The sequence below is a fragment of the Schistocerca nitens genome, chromosome 4 (assembly GCF_023898315.1).
Source record: "Schistocerca nitens isolate TAMUIC-IGC-003100 chromosome 4, iqSchNite1.1, whole genome shotgun sequence".
In the NCBI taxonomy this organism is placed as follows: domain Eukaryota; kingdom Metazoa; phylum Arthropoda; class Insecta; order Orthoptera; family Acrididae; genus Schistocerca; species Schistocerca nitens.
The window spans coordinates 713235145-713257798 of NC_064617.1; the positions used below are offsets into that span (position 1 = coordinate 713235145).

General features: G+C 43.8%; 1 protein-coding gene across 3 annotated transcripts in view; it reads left to right on the plus strand.

The window, feature by feature from the left end:
* Positions 1 to 22654, plus strand: part of LOC126252757 (liprin-beta-1) — a 1040988-nt gene that overhangs the window by 871600 nt on the left and 146734 nt on the right. The window contains exon 1 of one of the 3 annotated variants that reach the window (XM_049953677.1): positions 10383 to 10517. The exons of the other annotated variants lie outside the window; for them this stretch is intronic. Within the exon in view, the coding sequence (XP_049809634.1) occupies positions 10472 to 10517 (46 nt within the window). The 5' untranslated portion in view covers positions 10383 to 10471. Of the gene's footprint in view, positions 1 to 10382; positions 10518 to 22654 lie in introns of those variants that run through there. 3 annotated transcript variants of the gene reach the window in all.

Below are 22654 nucleotides of genomic sequence, written 5' to 3' on the forward strand. Positions count from 1 at the left end.
GCGTGTCGTTGGTGCAAAATCAAATAAATATACAGATTCCAAAAATTTTAGTAGCAGCTGTGCCTTCAAATAAAGAGTGAGATTTTTTGTGCTTATCCCATTTTTTATATTCAGGAATATTAATAATGTCTCATATGCAAATTACCCATTATTATAAAACTTTACTCGAGGAGTGTTTGGTCTCCCCTGTAAAATTTTTCTTTCTAGACTCACTGCGTTTTGAAAAGTCACTCCTCATATATATAAGTGCACAGATGCACTCATTATAACATTGGGGCGAGAATGGTGGTCCCAACGTATGTCAGTACCGATTCCCGCCCGTACCGTCAATGCGCATTGCTGTATTTTGAGGTGTACCCCACAAAACTGTGGAAGCGCTTCGCTTTTTACTCCCATACAAAATATCAGCACGTCAGGTAACACCGTCAACACTGAACTGCAATTCATGGAACAGAACACGATCGACATTTTTTGCTTTCGTGTGCTACTGCTATTACTATTGGTGCTTATATATTTTTCTCTCTGTAAACGTCAATGTAATGACTGTTATGGCAATAAAAAATTCTAACGTATAGGCTTGTGTTTTATTCATACATAAGTCAGTCGAGGACTGCGAGGAGGAGTGAAAGAAATGCATCTACCCTCCGCCGCACACCCAACACTCAGAGAACGTAGATGTAGGTGTATCTGTGGCAACCCACAGTCTCAGTTGATATATGGTATACTGTAAGGGAAGATATTCGACAGTAGTAATTAGATCAATCTTTATTGCTTGTTGTGCTTTCAAAGCAAAGAAGATTGCTTAGTAAGAGTATTTTATGACATGATACCCTTTTATCGTTGCCGTGGAAGGACGTAGTGTTAAGCTAAGCCAGATAACAACAGTTGTGTATATTGGCGCATTGAGCTATCAAGTGGCATTTTGGTTAGTAATAATTGAATACTTACTCCAAAACAGTCAAATCCTAATCCCGATTCGTCCAGTTTCAGCTCTTTCGTAATTTATCAGGAGAATACTGAGGTGATTTTACGATGTTATAGTCTATCCTCACATTTTTATGTTGTTATTTTCTTTTACCGGTCTCAGCTTACATTATTGTTTCCGACGAAGTTGTATGATAGTGTGATCCCTTTTTCCACCCCTTGATCTTCCTCTCCGTCAAGAAATAATCCAGTTTGAATGGCCGGCCACGATTTTTGTTATACTTTCTTTACGGATAGTCTGTTCCAGCTGTCTGCCTTGCTCCAAGAGTCATTATGGCAGGCCAAGTTGTGTTACGTAATGTTTAAGACACTAGAATAGTATTCTGGACGAGCAAGGCTGAGATCCTCATCCAGCTATCCCGATTTCGTTTTTCTGTAACACCCCTAAATCACTTGAGCCGTAATCCACGGTCGGATTCCTTTTCTGTTCTTGTATTCCTTGTTTCTTAGAAACACGTTGTTCACAGACAAGATTCATACAGAAGTAAGAGACAGTGGGTTATGTATCTCCATTTTTCCAGCTATATGTTTTGCGGGTAAAAACCTTTTAGAATGAGTAATGTTACTCATCTCTTTACGAAAAAAAGTCATATACGAAGCATCCAGTGACTTGGTAGGTGATGCATTCACGTCATAAATTTACGTCTTTTCTTTATTTTTGAGGAAATTACTGTTAAATTTTAATGTGCGTATTTCATATCCAAGTGTCGTAGCTTTCATGTATCCGCCTGAAAGCACATCGTAATTCACAACACACTGATACATTCGTCCACTTTCATCGCCGATCTTGTCTAATTATCTAAAATATATCTCTTATTGTGGCTGTGTGGAGTGTATCGCGATATCTGTTGATCTTGTTCAGTGACCCGTTTCGAAGCTAATTCTTAAACAAGTTTGTTAAGATTATTTACCTCCGGCTTAGTAAGAGCAGTTCGTTCAACTGAAAGCTACCGTTTCGGGAAAATTCGCATCAAAAGGACGCAAACCGCCGAAGTATATCTACCCAACATACTTTTTGTGTGTTAGAAACAGCGAATGTCTACCCAACATACGTTTTATTTGGGAAAAACGGGTAACTATAGGCCATGTGACGACGTCATATGTTCTCGGTCTTCCGTTTATTTCCAGCCAGATGCCAGCCACGATACAAATCTTTCAACAGATCAGTTAGCTCTTTGCAGTTTCATTTTCTGTAAGAACTTTAAAGAAAAGAGGCTCCCATAGGGAGTTAACGAGGACTGAAAGTAATTTTCTGGGGGCTCTCTGGCCTTACGGAGAGTTTCGCAACTGTCCGAATGGGCTGACTCGCCAGCCGCGGCTGCTGGTCGATCTACACCGCTGGCGCCGTCCTCCTCTGGAGCCGCCAGCCCTTCGAACAGTTGGCACCAGCGCGGCAAGTTGGCGTTTGAGGCGGAACATCAAAAGACTAGTTCCGGCACCACTGAGTCTACCACAGGAGTTCTGCCTCGCCTGCCTGAACTAGGATCCAACAGCGGAACGCCACGAGTGCTCGCTGCAGCCGACACTGGGGGCAGCAGCAGCAGTAATACCCTATTGACCACTTTACACGGCGTTCGTCTGTGCAAAAGAAGTGTACACTGATTGAGCATTAGTCTAGTTTCATACTTACACAGCATTGCGTGAGAATCTAAAAAGTGATTTAATTTACTTGGCGATGAAGTCTAAGAGACCAACCTGTTACCCAGCTACTATAAGACAGAAAGTAAAGTGTTAGCATTACTTTAAATTGGACAAATTATTATTCTGACGGTAAATACCATCTCGGGGTGCCCGATAAGGCTCCATACTATGTCCAGTCCTATTTACAATCTGTGTGAATTATTTACCAGTAAATATCAGGTACCTATCAGTTACGTATGCAGACGCTACTTCCGTGTTAGTTGAAAATCACGACACAAGCAATTCTCGAATCATAGATTAAAACCCCAAGCTCTTAGAAATTTGTTTTCAAGTAAATGGACCGAATTTAAAAATATCTAAGACTCACATGATGCAGTTTAAGAGCAAACAGTAAATGTGTGGGCAGATGAAGATTATTCACAACCACGATTGTTCTTAGGAACAAATCTGGATAAAAAATTGGGCTGGGAGGTACGTACTGAGTACCCCTCTAGCAAACTGATCTACTATATTATCAACCGCAGCTAACATGAACACACGAAAAGCAGCATATACAATTTACTTTCAGTCTATTTTTAGGCGTAGTTTTTTTTTGGGTGGTTGGGGGGGGGGGGGGAATCCCTTCAACATGGTGCGGATACTAGAGATACAGAACAAAGTCATTCGGAATATGAACTGTACATCAGAGAACCAAGTCGCCTATTTAAAAACCTGCAAATATTATCTCTCTCAGCCCATATATTTATGGAATTATTACCCTTTTATGTACCAAACAAGAGTTATATGACGGAACTTGTTCATATACACGACACAAGAAACCCTCAAACTGTATGCTCAGGCACCTCAGGGCATGGGAATGAAAATTTATACTAAATTAAAATGGAAAAAGTTAATGCAGATGAAATTATAATAGGTGCTGATGCGGAAATGCTGTTACTTAGTGGACGAATTCACACAGAACAAACTGGTAATCTCAGCTGGATACAACTTGTTCCTAAGTATAAATAGCTGTTCGTAGAAAACTCATTTTAGTGTTATTGTTTATTAGTGTGTAAATTATTGTAACTATCAAGTAAATTTATTATATTCCTCTTGTTCGCAATGCAATATGGTTGCAAACGTACGTCATGAGATGAACAAGCCAAAATTCAGAGTTCACTTAACGAGAGAAGTGTGTGACCGCGAACGCTCAGAACTGCACGAAAATGTGCTTACCATATAAATCACTCATCCTAGGCACAGTGCTATGAACCATTCGCACAGCGTGTCTTATCACACCTGTTCGATGTCTAAGAGAGGAACTTTGGTAACACGAAAAACAAAATATCGAGACAGTAGGACTAAAAACACACATATTTGAAGATGACAGCTGAAGTCAGGAGGATGGAACAGTTGTGTGGAGATGCACTTCTGCAGAAGGAAGTTCCTGCTGAGTTTGCAGATGTGCCGGAATAAGCAGTACCATACAGGTACAGTAAGAGTTCGTGTCCTGTCTAGCGTCTGGCACAGTGGGCTGTAGTCTACGAGAACTGTTACAAGGAATTAGTTTTAATGTATATTGAAAGGATGAGAAAGTTGCGACCAGTCACTTTTTTATGATAATTTATTTTGCCTTTACCAGTTTCAAGCTGATTTACCCATCTTCAAACGAGGTCTAGGTTAGATTGGAATGTGAGAGTTTGTTTGCGACTTACCGAAGACAACGAATGTGAAGTCAAACAACGTGATTGTGGGGGTATAACTTTAGCCAAGTATCTAAGTTAGAATGAAATGTGACAGTTTGGTTGTGAGTTGACAAAACCAACGAATATGAAAGCAAAAGCCTGCCAGAAGTGTTGTTGTTGTTGTGGTCTTCAGTCCTGAGACTGGTTTGATGCAGCTCTCCATGCTACCCTATCCTGTACAAGTTTCTTCATCTCCCAGTAACTACTGCAACCTACATCCTTCTGAATCTGCTTAGTGTATTCATCGTTTGGTCTCCCTCTACGATTTTTACCCTCCACGCTGCCCTCCAATGCTAAATTTGTGATCCCTTGGTGCCTCAGAACATGTCCTACCAACCGGCCCCTTCTTCTCGTCAAGTTGTGCCACAAACTCCTCTTCTCCCCAATTCTGTTCAATACCTCCTCATTAGTTACGTGATCCACCCACCTAATTTTCAACATTCTTCTGTAGCACCACGTTTCGAAAGCTTCTATTTTCTTTTTGTCCAAACTATTTATCGTCCATGTTTCACTTCCATACGTGGTTACACTCCATACAAATACTTTCAGAAACGACTTCCTGACACTTAAATCTATACTCGAAGTTAACAAATTTCTCTTCTTCAGAAACGCTTTCCTTACCATTGCCAGTCTACATTTTATATCCTCTCTACTTCGGCCACCATCAGTTATTTTGCTCCCCAAATAGCAAAACTCCTTTACTACTTTAAGTGTCTCATTTCCTAATCTAATTCGCTCAGCATCACCCGACTTAATTAGACTACATTCCATTATCCTCGTTTTGCTTTTGTTGATGTTCATCTTATATCCTCCTTTCAAGACACTGTCCATTCCGTCCAACTGCTCTTCCAAGTCCTTTGCTGTCTCTGACAGAATTACAATGTCATCGGCGAACCTCAAAGTTTTTATTTCTTCTCCATGGATTGTAATACCTACTCCGAATTTTTCTTTTGTTTCCTTTACTGCTTGCTCAATATACAGATTGAATAACATCGGGGAGAGGCTACAACCCTGTCTCACTCCCTTCCCAACCACTGCTTCCCTTTCATGTCCCTTGACTCTTATAACTGCCATCTGGTTTCTGTAGAAATTATGAATAGCCTTTCGCTCCCTGTATTTTACCCCTGCAACCTACAGAATTTGAAAGACTATTCCAGTGAACATTGTCAAAAGCCTTCTATAAGTCTACAAATGCTAGAAACGTAGGTTTGCCTTTCCTTGATCTTTTTTCTAAGATAAGTCGTAAGGTCAGTATTGCCTCACGTGTTCCAATATTTCTACGGAATCCAAACTGATCTTCCCCGATGTCGGCTTCTACCAGTTTTTCCATTCGTCTGTAAAGAATTCGTTTTAGTATTTTGCAGCTGTGACTTATTAAACTGATAGTTCGGTAATTTTCACATCTGTCAACACCTGCTTTCTTTGGGATTGGTATATTCTTCTTGAAGTCTGAGGGCTCCGTAAAAATGTCAAAACATTTCGTCTCTTCACAAGAGTCCTTCCACACAATTGTCACATATTCAAAAGCATTGGGTGTCTCAGTTGTGGCAGTGTCTGTTAATGATAGGCAGTGTCTGTTAATGATAGGCAACCGTCCGATCACAGGTTGCAGTATTTTTTTATTGTTAACCTGTACATTGATGCCCATTGTTTCTCCCAACAAACGTTAGTTACCATAGAATGATAACTTTATTCTGCGTATTTCATGTTTTAACAATCTGTTGTGTTTCTGAATCGGGGATGGGAACCGGACCACAGTTTCCTTGAAAAATGGGGAAATCCGCCAAAACACCACATTCCTGGTGGCACGCGACAGACCAGTGCTCGTTAATCTGGCGTGCACTTTCGAGGCGGATTTCGGCCACGTTCTTCTCTCGCTAATCAGAGCAGTCAGCTTTAAGTTACACCAAGATGTATTCTAAAGAACTTCAACTTGACTGATTTCATGAGCACGCTGTTTTAACAGGAATACTGCAGTTGGAGTTCGTGCACCCTTGTTTTCTCCGCATCTGAGAACTGTCCGTATGACCACCACTACTTGCTTAGCTGCTAGCGCGTCGACATCTTGTGTTGGGGATTAGGCTGGGTTATTGCACCAAAAAATAGAAAGTAATCTGTAATTGCCGGAGGTCAGTGACTCTGCGATCAAGTTAATGATTTGGTAGCATTAAGAGCTACCCACTTCATTTAATGATCGTATTATCGGTTACAGGAGCATATGTAAGCGAAAGGTGACAACGCTACACAACAGTTCGCATTAAAGTTAACAATTACTAATACAATACTCAGCTGTACTGTTTTATTTGTATTAAAGACGATCGCTTTTGTTCATGGATCTGTTCACAAACGAGCCACAAAAAGTTACTCGGTTGTACAGGGTGTTTCAAAAGTGATGGTCAGTATTCCGGAATATGGTGGTCATTGAAACAAAAAGGTCAAGTAAACATGAGCTCTGCCGGCCGCGGTGGCCGAGCGGTTCTAGGTGCTTCAGTCCGGAACCGCGCGACTGCTACGGCCGCAGGTTCGAATCCTGCCTCGGGCATGGATGTGTGTGATGTCCTTAGGTTAATTAGTTTTAAGTGGTTCGTAGTTCTAGAGGACTGATGACCCCAGATGTTAAGTCTCATAATGCTCAGAGCCATTTGAACCATTTGAACACGAGCTCTAAAACGTATATCTTGCCCGCATCTCGTGGTCGTGCGGTAGCGTTCTCGCTTCCCACGCCCGGGTTCCCGGGTTCGATTCCCGGCGGGGTCAGGGATTTTCTCTGCCTCGTGATGGCTGGGTGTTGTGTGATGTCCTTAGGTTAGTTAGGTTTAAGTAGTTCTAAGTTCTAGGGGACTGATGACCGTAGATGTTAAGTCCCATAGTGCTCAGAGCCATTTGAACCATTTGAACGTATATCTTAAGAGTTATGAGCTCTTCTACTGCAGCCTCTTTGCTTCCCATATTTTAGGAAGTGGTAGTATGGACTTAAACCAGAAAAAAATGTCCAGTAAACATTTGCTCTCAAATGCGTAACTTTAAAGTTATGAGCACTTCTGTATTAGAAGAGTTGTGTTTCAAAGTAGCGAAGATGAACAAGTCCTCATAGCTTACAAGGTATTCATTTTAGAGCACATGTTTACTGGACTTTTTTTGTTTTGGTCCATATTACCACTTCCCAAAATATGAAAAGCTAAGAGCTTGCAGTAGAAGAGATTTGCTTCACAGTATAGAAGATCAAGTTGTGTCTTTTACAGCCCATTTTTACTTGACTTTTTTGTTTCGAATTATCATTCCTGTCATGTCCCTCAGTATTGACCATCACATGTGAAACACCCTGTATATTGCACGATTGCGATTTCCAGTGAAGATAGCTATGAAAGAAAGTGCTATTTTGTCCAAACAAAGCCTCTTTTATACCCTTAGCTGTTTTTAAACATAAGGAAATGGAGTGTTGCACGCCCTATGTTTCCTTGCCGTGAAAAATCTGTGGAAATGTGTAACCAGGCGCCAAAGTGGATGGCGCCACACGAGGACAGCCGACTTACTTAAAATAATAAAATCACTAACCGAAATTAATACCAGGGAAGTAAATACATGGAATGACAGCCCTGGAACTAAAAAAAAGTCCATTCCGAATGTCTGTATAAAAGGGAAGGAAGGCAGCTTAAGAACTAAGAAATTCTCCATAATCAGTTTTATTCAAAACTTAGTCTAAACAGTTAATTCAACTGAATACAATCGGCGTAATACATGTGCACAGTTAATCGTTTGTCAGGCGATGTGGCAATCTGGTGTGTTGTGTTACGTGTAGAATAGCGTCCAATCAGACACGCATCCAAATGTTTAACTTAGTGCTTTGTAACACACTTCCTTCGAGTATGAATTAGATTCCTGTTTTAAAAGATTACGGAACCGAGTGACAAAGTGCGAACGAGAAAGCATAGTTGAAAGCTTGGAATTTTATAAAACAAGGACAATCGGAGTCCAAAACATAGACCTGCATCCAAGCATTACACGATGAATCAATGCCAGCAAAGTGATAACACTGCCCCTCAGTGTTAATTATTGTGTCGTATAGCGGACATTAATTGAGAAAACTATTACTGACGGACAAGGAGTCAGCCAGTCTGAAAACTGGAAAACTTCGACCCTTGGAAACAAGACAGGTACCGTTTCCGTGGATACAGCACTTGAAAAAAGCGTTTTGTCCTTATGCTGTCGTAACTTCCGATGAAAAGCAGTTGATCATCTCAGAAAAGAGTGCAGTAATTACTGCATGTAACACAAATGGAAAGTCGTTTGTGCGGAATAATGTTCTCGAAAAGGCAAATGTCCCAAATTCACGTCCCAGTCCGGCACACAGTTTTAATGTCAGGAAGTTTCAAAAACAATAATATTCTCACAGAGGATTTGACGTTAAGAGACTTGCCGCTTGAGGAGAGTCTCGCTTCAGCTGCCAGACGGTCAAAACTTCCACAGCAGTGTCTCGCCTGTATGTTGAGGCCCCCGTAAACGAGCAAACTTTATTGACGAACGCGCCCTTGCCTAGCCACAGATTGTCAAAAAAGTGCGTACACGTTCGAACAAAGGTTGGCAGACGCTGTTTGTGTCCGTGAGTTTTTCGACAGCAATGAGAATAGCCCCAAATGCAGACAAAGCAGTCCTAGCATTGACTTTGGCACTGTGTTTAAAGAACAAGACGCTACTCCCGGGAATGGCGTAAAATGAGACATCAGCTTTCTTCAAACGGACAATTAAGCATTTAAAAAAGTTGTTAAGTCCCTCTTAAAAGACCAAACTTGTCTGTCAAGTTCATTACGGGTGAGTCAAACAGGCTGTACACGTACTAAAAAAGCCTGTCAGTTTAACCTTATTTTTGAAGCAGATGGTTTTCGTGTGTGATGTATTTTGACACTAGTGGAACGGCTAAAAATGTAGATAAAGCGTTTCTAACATCACTCTGGCACTGTGTTTACAGAAGAACAAGAAGAAGAAAACAAGACGCTTGGCCAGGAAATTGTTTAAATTTAGAGAGATACATACAGCTGAAAACCTGTTAATGGAAATGTTACATTCAGTAACAGATGTCTGTATCAGCTTTCAGCGGATGGACAGTGAAACGTTTCAAAATTTGTTTTAGAGATGCTTCGCTCTCACATTGAAAAAGAAGACGCAAGTATACGAAAATTTATTCTAGTCTTCTTGTTCCTCTAATGATAGTTAATTAAAATACCACAACGTTGGATCATGTAGCCTACATCGTCCGTAGAAGAACTGGAGAACTTCGATTTATGTGATACTTCTACCATTTTTTGTAATTGTCAGCGCTATTTTGTTCTTGTCCTTGATCGTAGTTTCCATAGTTGTAGAAACTCACCATGCAGTGAGATAAATTATAAAACAATTTTTCACTATACATATGCGGCGAAACATCGACACAAACAACGTCCGCCGTCATGTCAAACTTTCCGTCTATCAAAATTTCTCGCGAACACGTAAAACAAGACCTGTGCCTGACAAACACAACAAGCAGCACCGTACACGGTCAAGTATTTGGCAAATATTGTTAACTTCGACAAAATGTTTGATCGTTTACGGGGGCTTGTAGACTGAGGTAATATTATGTCAGTTGCTACACTGTCCTGAGGATCGCAAGCGAAACCCGTTTCTGCAGGACCCCCGCTCAAGCTGCAACGTTCCCGGTGCCGGTGGCACCGCACGGGAAGCCTAGAGTGCAGCTGCTCCCCCCACCCCCAGCAGCTGGGTCCCCATGACTGGCAGGCGTATGGGCGCTCGCTAGACTGTGGAGATGCCCGGGTCCGATTGGCTCAGTGCGGCACAAGCGCGCCCATTGAGGTTTCGGAGGTGTGCGGCGGAGCGTGCTGTGCACCTCGCGGCACGGCGCCGTGGCCGGCTAATAGAGCTACTTGTTGTAGTGCGACCGGCTCCCCTCCCGGCCGCTGCGCTGGGCGCCGGTCTGGCGAGTTGCACTAAAAAAGGCAGGCGGCGCAGCGCCGTCAGTTTGGAGGCAGCTGCCGATGCCTCCATGTGCGAGGTGCAGCACGCCGGCTGCCGCGCGCTCGCCGCCGCGCCGACACCCGGTTCGTGACGCGTGTGCCTAGTGCCAGTGTTACATGCTACTCCGGTGTCCTGGTGCACGCCAGCCAGGCGTCATGTGTGGTGAGAGGTCACAGTTGTTAAAGTCAGCTTTCCAGCGAATTCGGGCAGTCTAGAAGGGAGTGCACGTTATCCGATGTACGAGAGTGGTGCCGCTGTAGCGTCTTCGTTTCTAATGTGACAAATGCCACATTTGTAGAACAAACACAAGAAGTTTTCGGGGGATAGCAGACATACTGCAAGAAAAGCTAGAATGGGCAGATCCAAAGGCAAAACATCGTATAAATAGATGCTCCATTTTCAATAGTGACCGAGATTCTGTCTTCGAAACAGTAAGAAAAGGGGACAGGCTGGGTATTACTAAATCTTCTGTCATTTTCCCTTTACAATATTCGTAATTAAAGCAAGTTTCTGGAAACGTCACTTGGAGTCAACTCGATTAATGGTATGCGAATAGCTGTATGTTTGCGTCCATCGTCATCTGCGGCTACGTACAGGAATAATTATAGCTAGTAACCTTTTGAGACTACTTAAGCACAAGAGTTTTGGGTAACCTCCTGTTTCTGCAAAGCTGTTTGTTGTACTGCTTCGGAAACAGTGTCAACCATTAGTTTGTAATGAAAGATGATCATCAAACTTTCAATGCTGATTTTTTTTTTCACGGAAAATGCAACAGTTTAACATAACGAAGCATGCCCCAGAAACAGTAATACACGCAAAAAATATTTTAATTTTTGCTAGCTTTAACTGTTTTATGTGGGCACTGTATGTGTGTGACCCAGACGACAGGGATAACTCTGAATCTTCCATTTTCTCGTGTGACTGATGGCATTTCTAGTTGTTTGTACATCAGATATGTTTTAACTGTAATTGTCTCGTGTAGGTACAGTGGGTGCGTACGCAGTGTAATGTCATGTTTGTGTTGCTATTGATGATTATGAAAGAAGGGAATTAGGTGAACATGCTCATAGCATACTATTTTCGAATAGCACTAAAGAGGCTGGCAAGTTCAGGCCTCCGTCTGACGAATGGATCACCCTGCACAGACGTAGGGGTCGTACTCTCGGTAGGTCTGTAATTTAACTCAGCGCTCTGCGTAGAGTGTGGCGAACTTGACGACATCAGCTCACCCCCGCCTGTTCGCCAGATACTGACGGCGAAAATGTTTTCACCAGCAGGATTCGAACTGGCTGTTTAAGAGTAGAACTCGGCTACAGACTGCGGTAGGCTCACAGTGATAGTACAACCGCAAACATAGTAGCACATAATTTGTAATAGACAATAATATTTCGATGCTACCACAGACAGACGCGTAACATATGAATGTTTTCTCAACAACTTTGGTGCATTTCGCACTTTTTGTAGATGGGTGGTGTCGTGATAACCAGATCTGGTGTCTATAGTCTTCTGTAACTGTCGCACCAGCTCCGCGTAACAATATGTAACTTATTTACACGAGTTGCAAAGTGCATTGAATTTGGTGGTGACCTTTCGAACAAACGTTGTGCAGAGATTTTGATTATAACACACATCCTTAGCAGTTTCAAATAGTTGTATGAAGGGAAATCATTGAGATTAAGAGCATTTCTATGTGATGTTTTCTTCATTACAATGACCGATCGTGTCACCATAGAAGTAATTTCCTTCTTCTCTTAAAACTCCCTGTACAGTGATAGGAAAATAAATGATATTGTTATCCTTGTAGGATACCCCTAGTGCAGTTTTTATCGGTCTCCTTTGTTTTAGCGTCGTTACTTCAAACCTGGAAATTTCCAGTTGTCGTGGATAACTGGAATGAAATGCTTTCATCATGCGACCAGCGTAGGCCAGCAGTACAGTTGTTTCTAAATTTCGGATGCGTACGTAAACATAACATTCAGCTGTTACTTATTCTGAATTCCTTGATGGTACTCAGTGGTGGTAATTCTGTGCTGAAATTTGTGCTTCACTCTGTCCGCAGCTCGTGATCCAGTGGAAGTATTAACCACAGTTGACTACTAATCATTACGTCCTAGGTCCCGGGTTCGATTATAAACGAGGCGGCACGGTAGCTCAGCGTGTTCAGTCAGGGGACTGACAACCCTTTCTAATAAAAAAAACCCTGATGTAATTTGAAAGACGTCATGCGACATCCGCACAGTGCCACTGACGTAAAACGACGAAGAAACAAATCGAAACAAACAAGACAAAAAAAGAAGTTTGCGTCGCTGCCTCTAGATCGCGGGGTCCCAGTTTCGATTCCCGACCTGGCCAGAGATTTTCTTCGCTCGAGGTCTAGGTTTTCTGTTGTCCTTATTTCATCTGCTCTTCCTGTTAAAGACGGGCAAGTCGCGGAACTGGGGTCAAATAGGAAGGCTTGCTGCAGACGACCAAACAACTTCCGACGCGGTCTCCCGGCCTGTTATGCCGTTTTTGCTTCATTGTGACTATACTCCAAGATATTAATTGTGATGGAGATGATGACACACACTATGCACGTGTCCGGCGGGCGGCTGAAACCACCTCACACTGCCGACCATCAAACAGTCGCGAGACATTCCATTGCCTTCACGCTTAGCATTTGCTCTGAGCACGATTATTCTGTATGACGTCTACGAGGTTTTTGTGTTGGTTGCTACATTGTTGATGAACATTTGGTTGTAGTTATCCTGTCAACCGTGTATATGCTGCAGATGGCGTTTATCTGCATGATCGTTGTCCATCACTTTAACCAGTTGATTAAATCTGTAAAGAACGAAACCCGATACTTGGTAATTCTCCCCCTCCGCCCTTGCCCCAAATTAATAAATAATAAATTTTAGTCCCAAAGTATAGTTGTCGAACAACGACAAAGGAATTTTAATTCACGAAGTGCAAACTGTCTATATCTCCCGTATTTAAGTTGCTGTTTTTCTTCGTCTTGGCTTGATGGCTAAGTAATCAGACTGGATCAATGTCTTGAAAAGGACGTAAGACATTCCCTTTCCCATGCGCTGAAAAGGACGCAGATGATTTCCTTGTCCTATTCTTGCTATATCCGAGCTTGTACTCCGTCTCTAACGACTTCGTCGTCGCCGGGACGCCTTGCTCCGCCCCTCCACACCTCCCGTCCCTTATTCAGGCGTTGAATCCTCCTTAGTCACCCGTCTTTACTACGGCGACTTCTTCGCAGTTGAGAGTCCAGCTGGGATAAGTGTGTGAATTTTAGTTAGTGTGTCTTTTATGTATGTTATGTATTTCGTTCATGCGCTTTCTTATACGCCACTTCACTTAGTTGTTACATACATCTCTGTCTCACTTTCTGTCCGCAGCGGACAACGTGCCTCATGGTCATTTTACTCCATAGGACATTCATAATTTTTACAGAATACATTTCACCAGCTTCACTCTTTTGGACTAGATTAAAAATATATAAAATATGCCCTTATGTTCAGTATAAAAACCTTTGAATACAATTGAATCTGATACACTGTTATTCGGATATGTGTTGAAAGAAAAGAAACGCTGGTTGGAAGAGTCTGATTATTAGAACAGTCATTCGAGCCGCACCCTGCATCTGTCGTGTAATATACGAATAGTGTCAGAAGATACAGTTTGAGCAATAAATGGGAAAGTGCAGTTTTTTATCGATGTAAAAAAAAAAGTTGTACAAGTGTACCACAAGGTAAGGTATGAATTGTACCCGAGGCTCCCGCTGTGTTGAATCAAACATGCCAGTTGGAAATGTAGAGCTTTGCGGCTTGAAAACGAATATATTTCGATATTTCGGCGAATCTGGCCGGCCGTTCCCTCGAACACTGCAACAGAGTTTGACATTTTTACGTAACAGCTGTAATCAGCCACGGGTGGTGCGGACCTAACTGCTGGAATGAGGAACCTCTGCTTTAATGGCCAACAGATGTTGCGACTGTTGCCACACGCGAGCGCTGTAACGAGAAGCTGCATGCCCGCGATAGCTGGTACAGAAACTCATATAAAATTACGTCCTCGAATTACACTGGAGCGCCACGCAATTGTATCCGACGCAGAATATTGACCGTTGCGATGAGCGAAACCTTATTGTGCGAATTTATATTTTTTTCGTTATTTATTTGATTTTGCATTTTGATTTTCCATTGAATTGATGGTCAGTATAAATGAAGCGCGATCACAGATTTAGGGACAGAAGGATTCTGCACTGAACTCTTCAGGGTGAAAAATGGTCTTGGACAAACCCACGTGATATCGTTTCAAGAAACTATGTTCCCTATATCTGATTGCTCCATTATCATAGCAGGAACGTTGTAGAACAATTATTATGCTACGTGTTATTTAGAATATAAATGATGTTCTTGCCAGTACAAGGCTATAATGTTAAAAACGAAGTTCGACACGCGGATTGTTCATACACAGTGTGGGATATCATCTAGGAAAAATACTGTGTCTGTAAAGTCTTATTCTCATTATATAGAATATCTCTTGCAGAGATAACAGCATCCAGAAACAAGTTTTCATGATAAATGACTATAATTTTGTAGCACAGCGTATTTACACAGACGGAAAAAAGTGACATCATCTAGAAGTTGTGCCACATAAACGAAAGTTGGTAGGCGTGTTTCTACATCTGAAGATGTCTATTCAAATTTCGCACCAGTCGCAAAAGAGTGACGTTAGTAGCGCCACTAAATGTTTGCAAATCAGGTTTGCTTTAAAAACACGCTGTAACGGCCGTGAGAATTAGTTACCTTTGAGATTGAAAGCGATGCGTTGATGTTAGTTAAGAATGCTTTTAAGGCGACAAAGACGCCATTTATATGAAGACAGTAACTTTTCTGGAAAGAACAGATACTGTTGATGACCGTACAGCTTTTTCCTGGAATAAATGACTAACTGAAACCCTCAGCTGCCGACAGGTGTTGTTGATATACCTCGATGTGGACAACTGAAAATGTGTGCACCGACCGGGATCTCCTGCTTACATGGCAGACGCTCTATCCATCTGAGCCACCGAGGACACAGACGAATAGTGCGACTGCAGGGACTTATCCCTTGCACGCTTCCCGTGAGACTCACATTCCCAACAGTCCACAATTCTACATATGTAATGTACCTTATAGACATGTGCCCATCCGAGCTTCCCGTGAGACTCACATTCCCAACTGTCCACAATTCTACATATGTAATGTACCTTATAGACATGTGCCCATCCACTCATTACTCGCGCACGCTTTGTCGATTCCCGTAAGAGTTTGGGCAACCTGTGCGCATTCGCACAGACGAAGGTCGATGGCTGGGTAGCCTTTAACTATATATATGAAGACAGTAACTGTTCTCGAAAGAACATATACTGTTGATGACCGTGCAGCTTTTTCCTGGAATAAATGATGACTAACTGAAACCCTGAGCTGCCGACAGGTGTTATTGATATACCTCGATGTGGACAGCTGAAAATGTGTGCCCCGACCGGGCTCGAACCCGGGATCTCCTGTCTATATATATATATATATATATATATATATATATATATATATATATATATATATATATATATATTCCTGGAAATTGAAATAAGAACACCGTGAATTCATTGTCCCAGGAAGGGGAAACTTTATTGACACATTCCTGGGGTCAGATACATCACACTGACAGAACCACAGGCACATAGACACAGGCAACAGAGCATGCACAATGTCGGCACTAGTACAGTGTATATCCACCTTTCGCAGCAATGCAGACGATCGTAGAGATGCTGGATGTAGTCCTGTGGAACGGCTTGCCATGCCATTTCCACCTGGCGCCTCAGTTGGACCAGCGTTCGTGCTGGACGTGCAGACTGCGTGAGACGACGCTTCATCCAGTCCCAAACATGCTCAATGGGGGACAGATCCGGAGATCTTGCTGGCCAGGGTAGTTGACTTACACCTTCTAGAGCACGTTGGGTGGCACGGGATACATGCGGACGTGCATTGTCCTGTTGGAACAGCAAGTTCCGTTGCCGGTCTAGGAATGGTAGAACGATGGGTTCGATGACGGTTTGGATGTACCGTGCACTATTCAGTGTCCCCTCGACGATCACCAGTGGTGTACGGCCAGTGTAGGAGATCGCTCCCCACACCATGATGCCGGGTGTTGGCCCTGTGTGCCTCGGTCGTATGCAGTCCTGATTGTGACGCTCACCTGCACGGCGCCAAACACGCATACGACCATCATTGGCACCAAGGCAGAAGCGACTCTCATCGCTGAAGACGAACGTCTCCATTCGTCCCTCCATTCACGCCTGTCGCGACACCACTGGAGGCGGGCTGCACGATGTTGGGACGTGAGCGGAAGACGGCCTAACGGTGTGCGGGACCGTAGCCCAGCTTCATGGAGACGGTTGCGAATGGTCCTCGCCGATACCCCAGGAGCAACAGTGTCCCTAATTTGCTGGGAAGTGGCGGTGCGGTCCCCTACGGCACTGCTAGGATCCTACGGTCTTGGCGTGCATCCGTGCGTCGCTGCGGTCCGGTCCCAGGTTGACGGGCACGTGCACCTTCCGCCGACCACTGGCGACAACATCGATGTACTGTGGAGACCTCACGCCCCACGTGTTGAGCAATTCGACGGTACGTCCACCCGGCCTCCCGCATGCCCTCTATACGCCCTCGCTCAAAGTCCGTCAACTGCACATACGGTTCACGTCCACGCTGTCGCGGCATGGTACCAGTGTTAAAGACTGCGATGGAGCTCCGTATGCCACGGCAAACTGGCTGACACTGACGGCGGCGGTGCACAAATGCTGCGCAGCTAGCGCCATTCGACGGCCAACACCGTGGTTCCTGGTGTGTCCGCTGTGCCGTGCGTGTGATCATTGCTTGTACAGCCCTCTCGCAGTGTCCGGAGCAAGTATGGTGGGTCTGACACACCGGTGTCAATGTGTTCTTTTTTCCATTTCCAGGAGTATATATATATATATATATATATATATATATATATATATATATATATATAGTTAAAGGCTACCCAGCCATCGACCTTCGTCTGTGCGAATGCGCACAGGTTGCCCAAACTCTTACGGGAATCGCCAAAGCGTGCGCGAGTAATGAGTGGATGGGCACATGTCTATAAGGTACATTACATATGTAGAATTGTGGACAGTTGGGAATGTGAGTCTCACGGGAAGCGTGCAAGGGATAAGTCCCTGCAGTCGCACTATTCATCTGTGTCCTCGGTGGCTCAGATGGATAGAGCGTCTGCCATGTAAGCAGGAGATCCCGGTCGGGGCACACATTTTCAGCTGTCCACATCGAGGTATATCAACAACACCTGTCGGCAGCTGAGGGTTTCAGTTAGTCATCATTTAAAGACGCCATTATCACCATGTGACTGAGTTTGAACGAGGTCATGTAATAGGGCTGTGAAGCTGGATGTTTCGTCTGCGATAATGCGCAAAGACTTGGCAACAATGTAACCACTGCACATGACTGCTGATAAGGGTGGTCACAAATATATACGGACACAAGAAGACAGGGCTCCGGACGACCACGTGGCAGTTCCGAGAGAGAAGACCGTAGTGTTTGGCGTATGGTTCTAAGGCTTCGTACTGCATCTACAGCTGCGATTTGAACAGCAGTTGGTACTGCTACAAATCGGTTATTTCAAGGAAATCTCAGAGTCAGAAGCCTTGCAGCGTACATTCCACCGACCCCAAACCACTGCCATTTGCGACTTCAGCGTTGTCAAGCGAGAACTCATTGGAGGGAAGGTTGGAGGTCTGTTGTCTTTTCTGGTGAACGTCGGTTCTGCCTCGGTGCCAGTGATGGCCGTGTGTTGGTTAGGAGGAGGCCAGTTGAGATGTTGCGACCAATCTGTCTGCCTGCTAGATACACTGGATCTACACCTGGAATTATGGTCGGGAGTGCGATTTCGTATGAGAGCAGGAACACTCTCGTTGTTATCCCGCGGACCCTGACTGCAAAACGGTACGTCAGTCTGGTGATTCGAACTGTCATGCTGCCATCCCTGAACAGCATTCCAGGGGGTGTTGTCCAACAGGATAATGTTCGTCCATATACCGCTGTTGTAACCCAACATGCTCTACAGAGTGTTGACATGTAGCCTCGGTCTGCTCGGTAACCAGAGTGTCTTCGATTTAGCACGCATTGGACATCATCGGACGAAAACTCCAGTCATCCAAAAGAGCATTAACCGTCTCTGTATTGACCGACTAAGTGTAACAGCCATGGAGCTCCATCCCACAAAGTGACGTCCGGCACCTGTAGAACACAGTGCATGCACGTTTGCATGCTTGCGTTCAATATTATGATGGTTACAGTGGTTATTAATGTACCAGCGTTTCACATCTGCAATATTATCTCTCTCGCGTACTTTCACCTGTGATCTTGCAGTGTTAATCGTTTAAATATGTTAACTAGAGTGGCCGAGCGATTCTAGGCGCTACATTCTGGAACCGCGCGACCGCTACGGTCGCAGGTTCGAATCCTGCATCGGGCATAAATGTGTGTGATGTCCTTAGGTTGGTTAGGTTTAATTAGTTCTACGTTCTAGGGGACTGATGACCTCAGAAGTTAAGTCCCATAGTGCTCAGAGCCATTTGAACCATTTTGTTAACCACACAAATGTATTCAAGATATTTCGTTATTCTGCATTAATTATTTTTTGGTGTTGCGGTTTTTCCGTCAGTGTACGTCGCTCTTACTCGCTCTTATGACAGTAATAAATTATTAATATGCATCGTACGAGCACAGATGAGTGACAGATTGACTACATTTGCTGATATCCATCATATTTAGCAGTGTGAGATGTTACCCTGTGAAGGACGAATATTCTTGGATAAGTTGCGGTATGAAAGCAAAAAGTGCCCGAAGTCATCCTGAGAAATATCATTCTATGCCTTAAACATGTGCTGTTTCAATTCATGAAGAGTGCTGGTTGCAGGTTGATATGAAAATACACACTTTGCTACTGCAGCCCCGACGTACTTTATGGGTGACAAATCAGTGGACTGTGTAGGCATGTCAAGGATCCGTCCATTCCTCAGTGCGTTTTTTATGTTAACTGCAGTATGGTGTCTTGCGTTATCTTGCTGGGATATGCCATTTGGTACCCTGGCCAAACCGGATATGGCAGTGGGGTTTACCCTTCTTCCCACGTGCTGGCTAGCATTCAGACTGCCTTCAGCAGCTACGGAATCAGTCCTGTTTCATCCGGTTGCTCGCCACACCGGGATTTCAGGATATGGAGAGGTATGGGTGTTGAAAATCGCTGCTTCCTGTCATCTTTCACCAGGTCTTCTACGAGCATGTTGGCGTCAATGTAACCAACACAAACAGATTGCCAGTCAGTGTCTCAGTTGCTTCTGCTATCTGTGGTATGGCAAACGTTGCATAATGACTTGTGATGTCTAACCAGATTGCAGTAATTTACTTGGGATAGTTCGTGGGAACCTAGCCCGAATTTCAGCTATTGTCATCCGTATGTCGTCGGTGCCTGTTGAACAATCTTACGATCTTCTTGTGGTGTAGTCCGTATGGAAGGAGCTGCACCTACTCTTCTTGATACACTGTTGTCCCGAGTTCCTGAGTCCATCGTGTCACCACAAGTCCTGCAGTCGTTGCACTACAGCCGTCTGTGCGATCTGTCTGTATGATGCACCCATGTCCAGGTTAGAATGATTCGACCCTTCTCAAAGTCCAAAATTTGGCGATAAGCTACATTGCACGTCCTCTGTTGCGATCTCCACTTGCAACTGTTACGTTAGACACACTAAATGGACATCGGGTGCTCACGTCATTCGTCACCTGTAGGAATGACTTTTTTCTGTACTGAAAATACTGAAACCAATTTCGCACAAGAGTGACACTTTCAGGGTGGTAGGACGTCAAACGGACCGACTTGGAGCAGGAGAGGCACCACTTTTACAAAAAAAAATCATAAAACTTTGTCAGCATGACCAGGAAGTTTTCAGAATTCACACTCATAGCAGTGGAAGTTCGAAAACATAACGAAATAATCTTTTTTACATGTGAAATTTCATGATTTTTTTCACTTACTAATGGCAGTATTTGTTGCTATAGGTACACTTTTCTTCATAAGTAAGAGAGATTCTTCGATGAATTGTGCAATGCATACAAACCATACTTAAAGGTGAATGAAACTCTGGAATTTACGAAATCCATTAAAAACTGTGGAAAAATTGAGGTATTAACTATAAAATTTGTGTTTTTCCTAAACATGAAGTTTAAAATATAACAGTTCATTCGTTTTTTCATAAATTAAATAAATTCTAGAGTTTCATACACCTGTGAGTATGGTATGTATGATGTGCAAAATTCATCGAATAATCTCTAACTTATGAAGAAAAGTGTACCTATAGCAACAAACGCAGCCATTAGTAAGTGAAAAAAATGATAAAATTTCACACGTAAAAAAAAATTTATTTCGTTATATTTTCGAACTTCCACTGCAATGAGTGTGAATCCTGAATCCTTCCTGGTGATGCTGACAAAGTTTTATAAATTTATTTGTAAAAGTATAGACACTGGAAATTAAAATGTCCAGTGATGCCTCTCCTGGTCCAAGTCGGCCCGTTTGACGTCCAACCCCCCTTAAGCGACATAGCCCACAGACATGAAATACTGGAATAGCAGTTTTGGTATCGGTCGGTCATTTCATACATGGTGCAATGTTTTCCATTTCCATTAGTGTCAGAGAGCAGTACTCATGGAATCAGTCGTGTTACCACCTTTCGACGGAGAATGTTCTCTGAAACGCCTTATGGAAAAAAATTGAAGTGTTTATTGCAGTATTCGGTTACGATGTTACTGTGTTCTTTCTGCCGCCTTGCAGATCAAATTTAAATACCTGGCTGGCACAGTGTGCATTTGTTGAAGGCGACAGTGACGAAGTAGTCACGTTTGGAGGCTCGCGTGTTCTGTGAGAAAACAGTGCGTCAAGTGCAGCGCGTGGAGAGAGAGGTGTGGACGCGCCCCGCGGCGCGGAACAGAGGCCTGGGTGTGGCGGCCTTGGCGACGAGCCGCCGACGCGCGCTCTGTTACCTCAGCGGAGCCAACGCGAATTCCGGCGTCGGCCGGACGTGGGTGGCCGTCCCGTGGGCCGCAGGCTGGCGAACTCGGCAACTGGCCGCCCACCCACCTATACAGCGCGTTGCGACACACCTCACCTCCTGCACTTCCTACCGCGTCGCGTCCGTGGCACGTGGCGTGCGATCCGCTGTTCCAGAGTTCGCCGTCAGGAGATCGTCTCGACTGAGAGAGTAATGCAAATTGCTGCTATTCCAAAGCCTTGCTTTCAAGTCCTCTTAAAGTACTACCCTGCTAGTTGAATGCAGTGGCCGCCATTTTGGAGGAATTTCATCTACACCTACATCTACATACATACTCCGCAATCCACCATACGGTGCGTGGCGGAGGGTACCTCGTACCACAACTAGCATCTTCTCTCCCTGTTCCACTTCCAAACAGAACGAGGGGAAAATGACTGCCTATATGCCTCTGTACGGGCCCTAATCTCTCTTATCTTTGTGGGTTTTCCGCGAAATGTAAATTGGCGGCAGTAAAATTGTACTGCAGTCAGCCTCAAATGCTGGTTCTCTAAATTTCCTCAGTAGCGATTCACGAAAAGAACGCCTCCTTTCCTCTAGAGACTCCCACCCGAGTTCCTGAAGCATTTCCGTAACACTCGCGTGATGATCAAACCTACCAGTAACAAATCTAGCAGCCCGCCTCTGAATTGCTTCTATGTCCTCCCTCAATCCGATCTGATAGGGATCCTAAACGCTCGAGCAGTACTCAAGAATAGCTCGTATTAGTGTTTTATAAGCGGTCTCCTTTACAGATGAACCACATCTTCCCAAAATTCTACCAATGAACCGAAGACGACTATCCGCCTTCCCCACGCCTTGTCCCACTTCATATCGCTCTACAATGTTACGCCCAAATATTTAATCGACGTGACTGTGTCAAGCTCTACTCTACTAATGGAGTATTCAAACATTACGGGATTCTTTTTCCTATTCATCTGCATTAATTTACATTTATCTGTATTTAGAGTTAGCTGCCATTCTTTACACCCATCACAAATCTTGTCCAAGTCATCTTGTATCCTCCTACGGTCATTCAACGACGACACTTTCCCGTACACCACAGCATCATCAGCAAACAGCCGCACATTGCTATTCACCCTATCCAAAAGATCATTTATGTAGATAGAAAACAACAGCG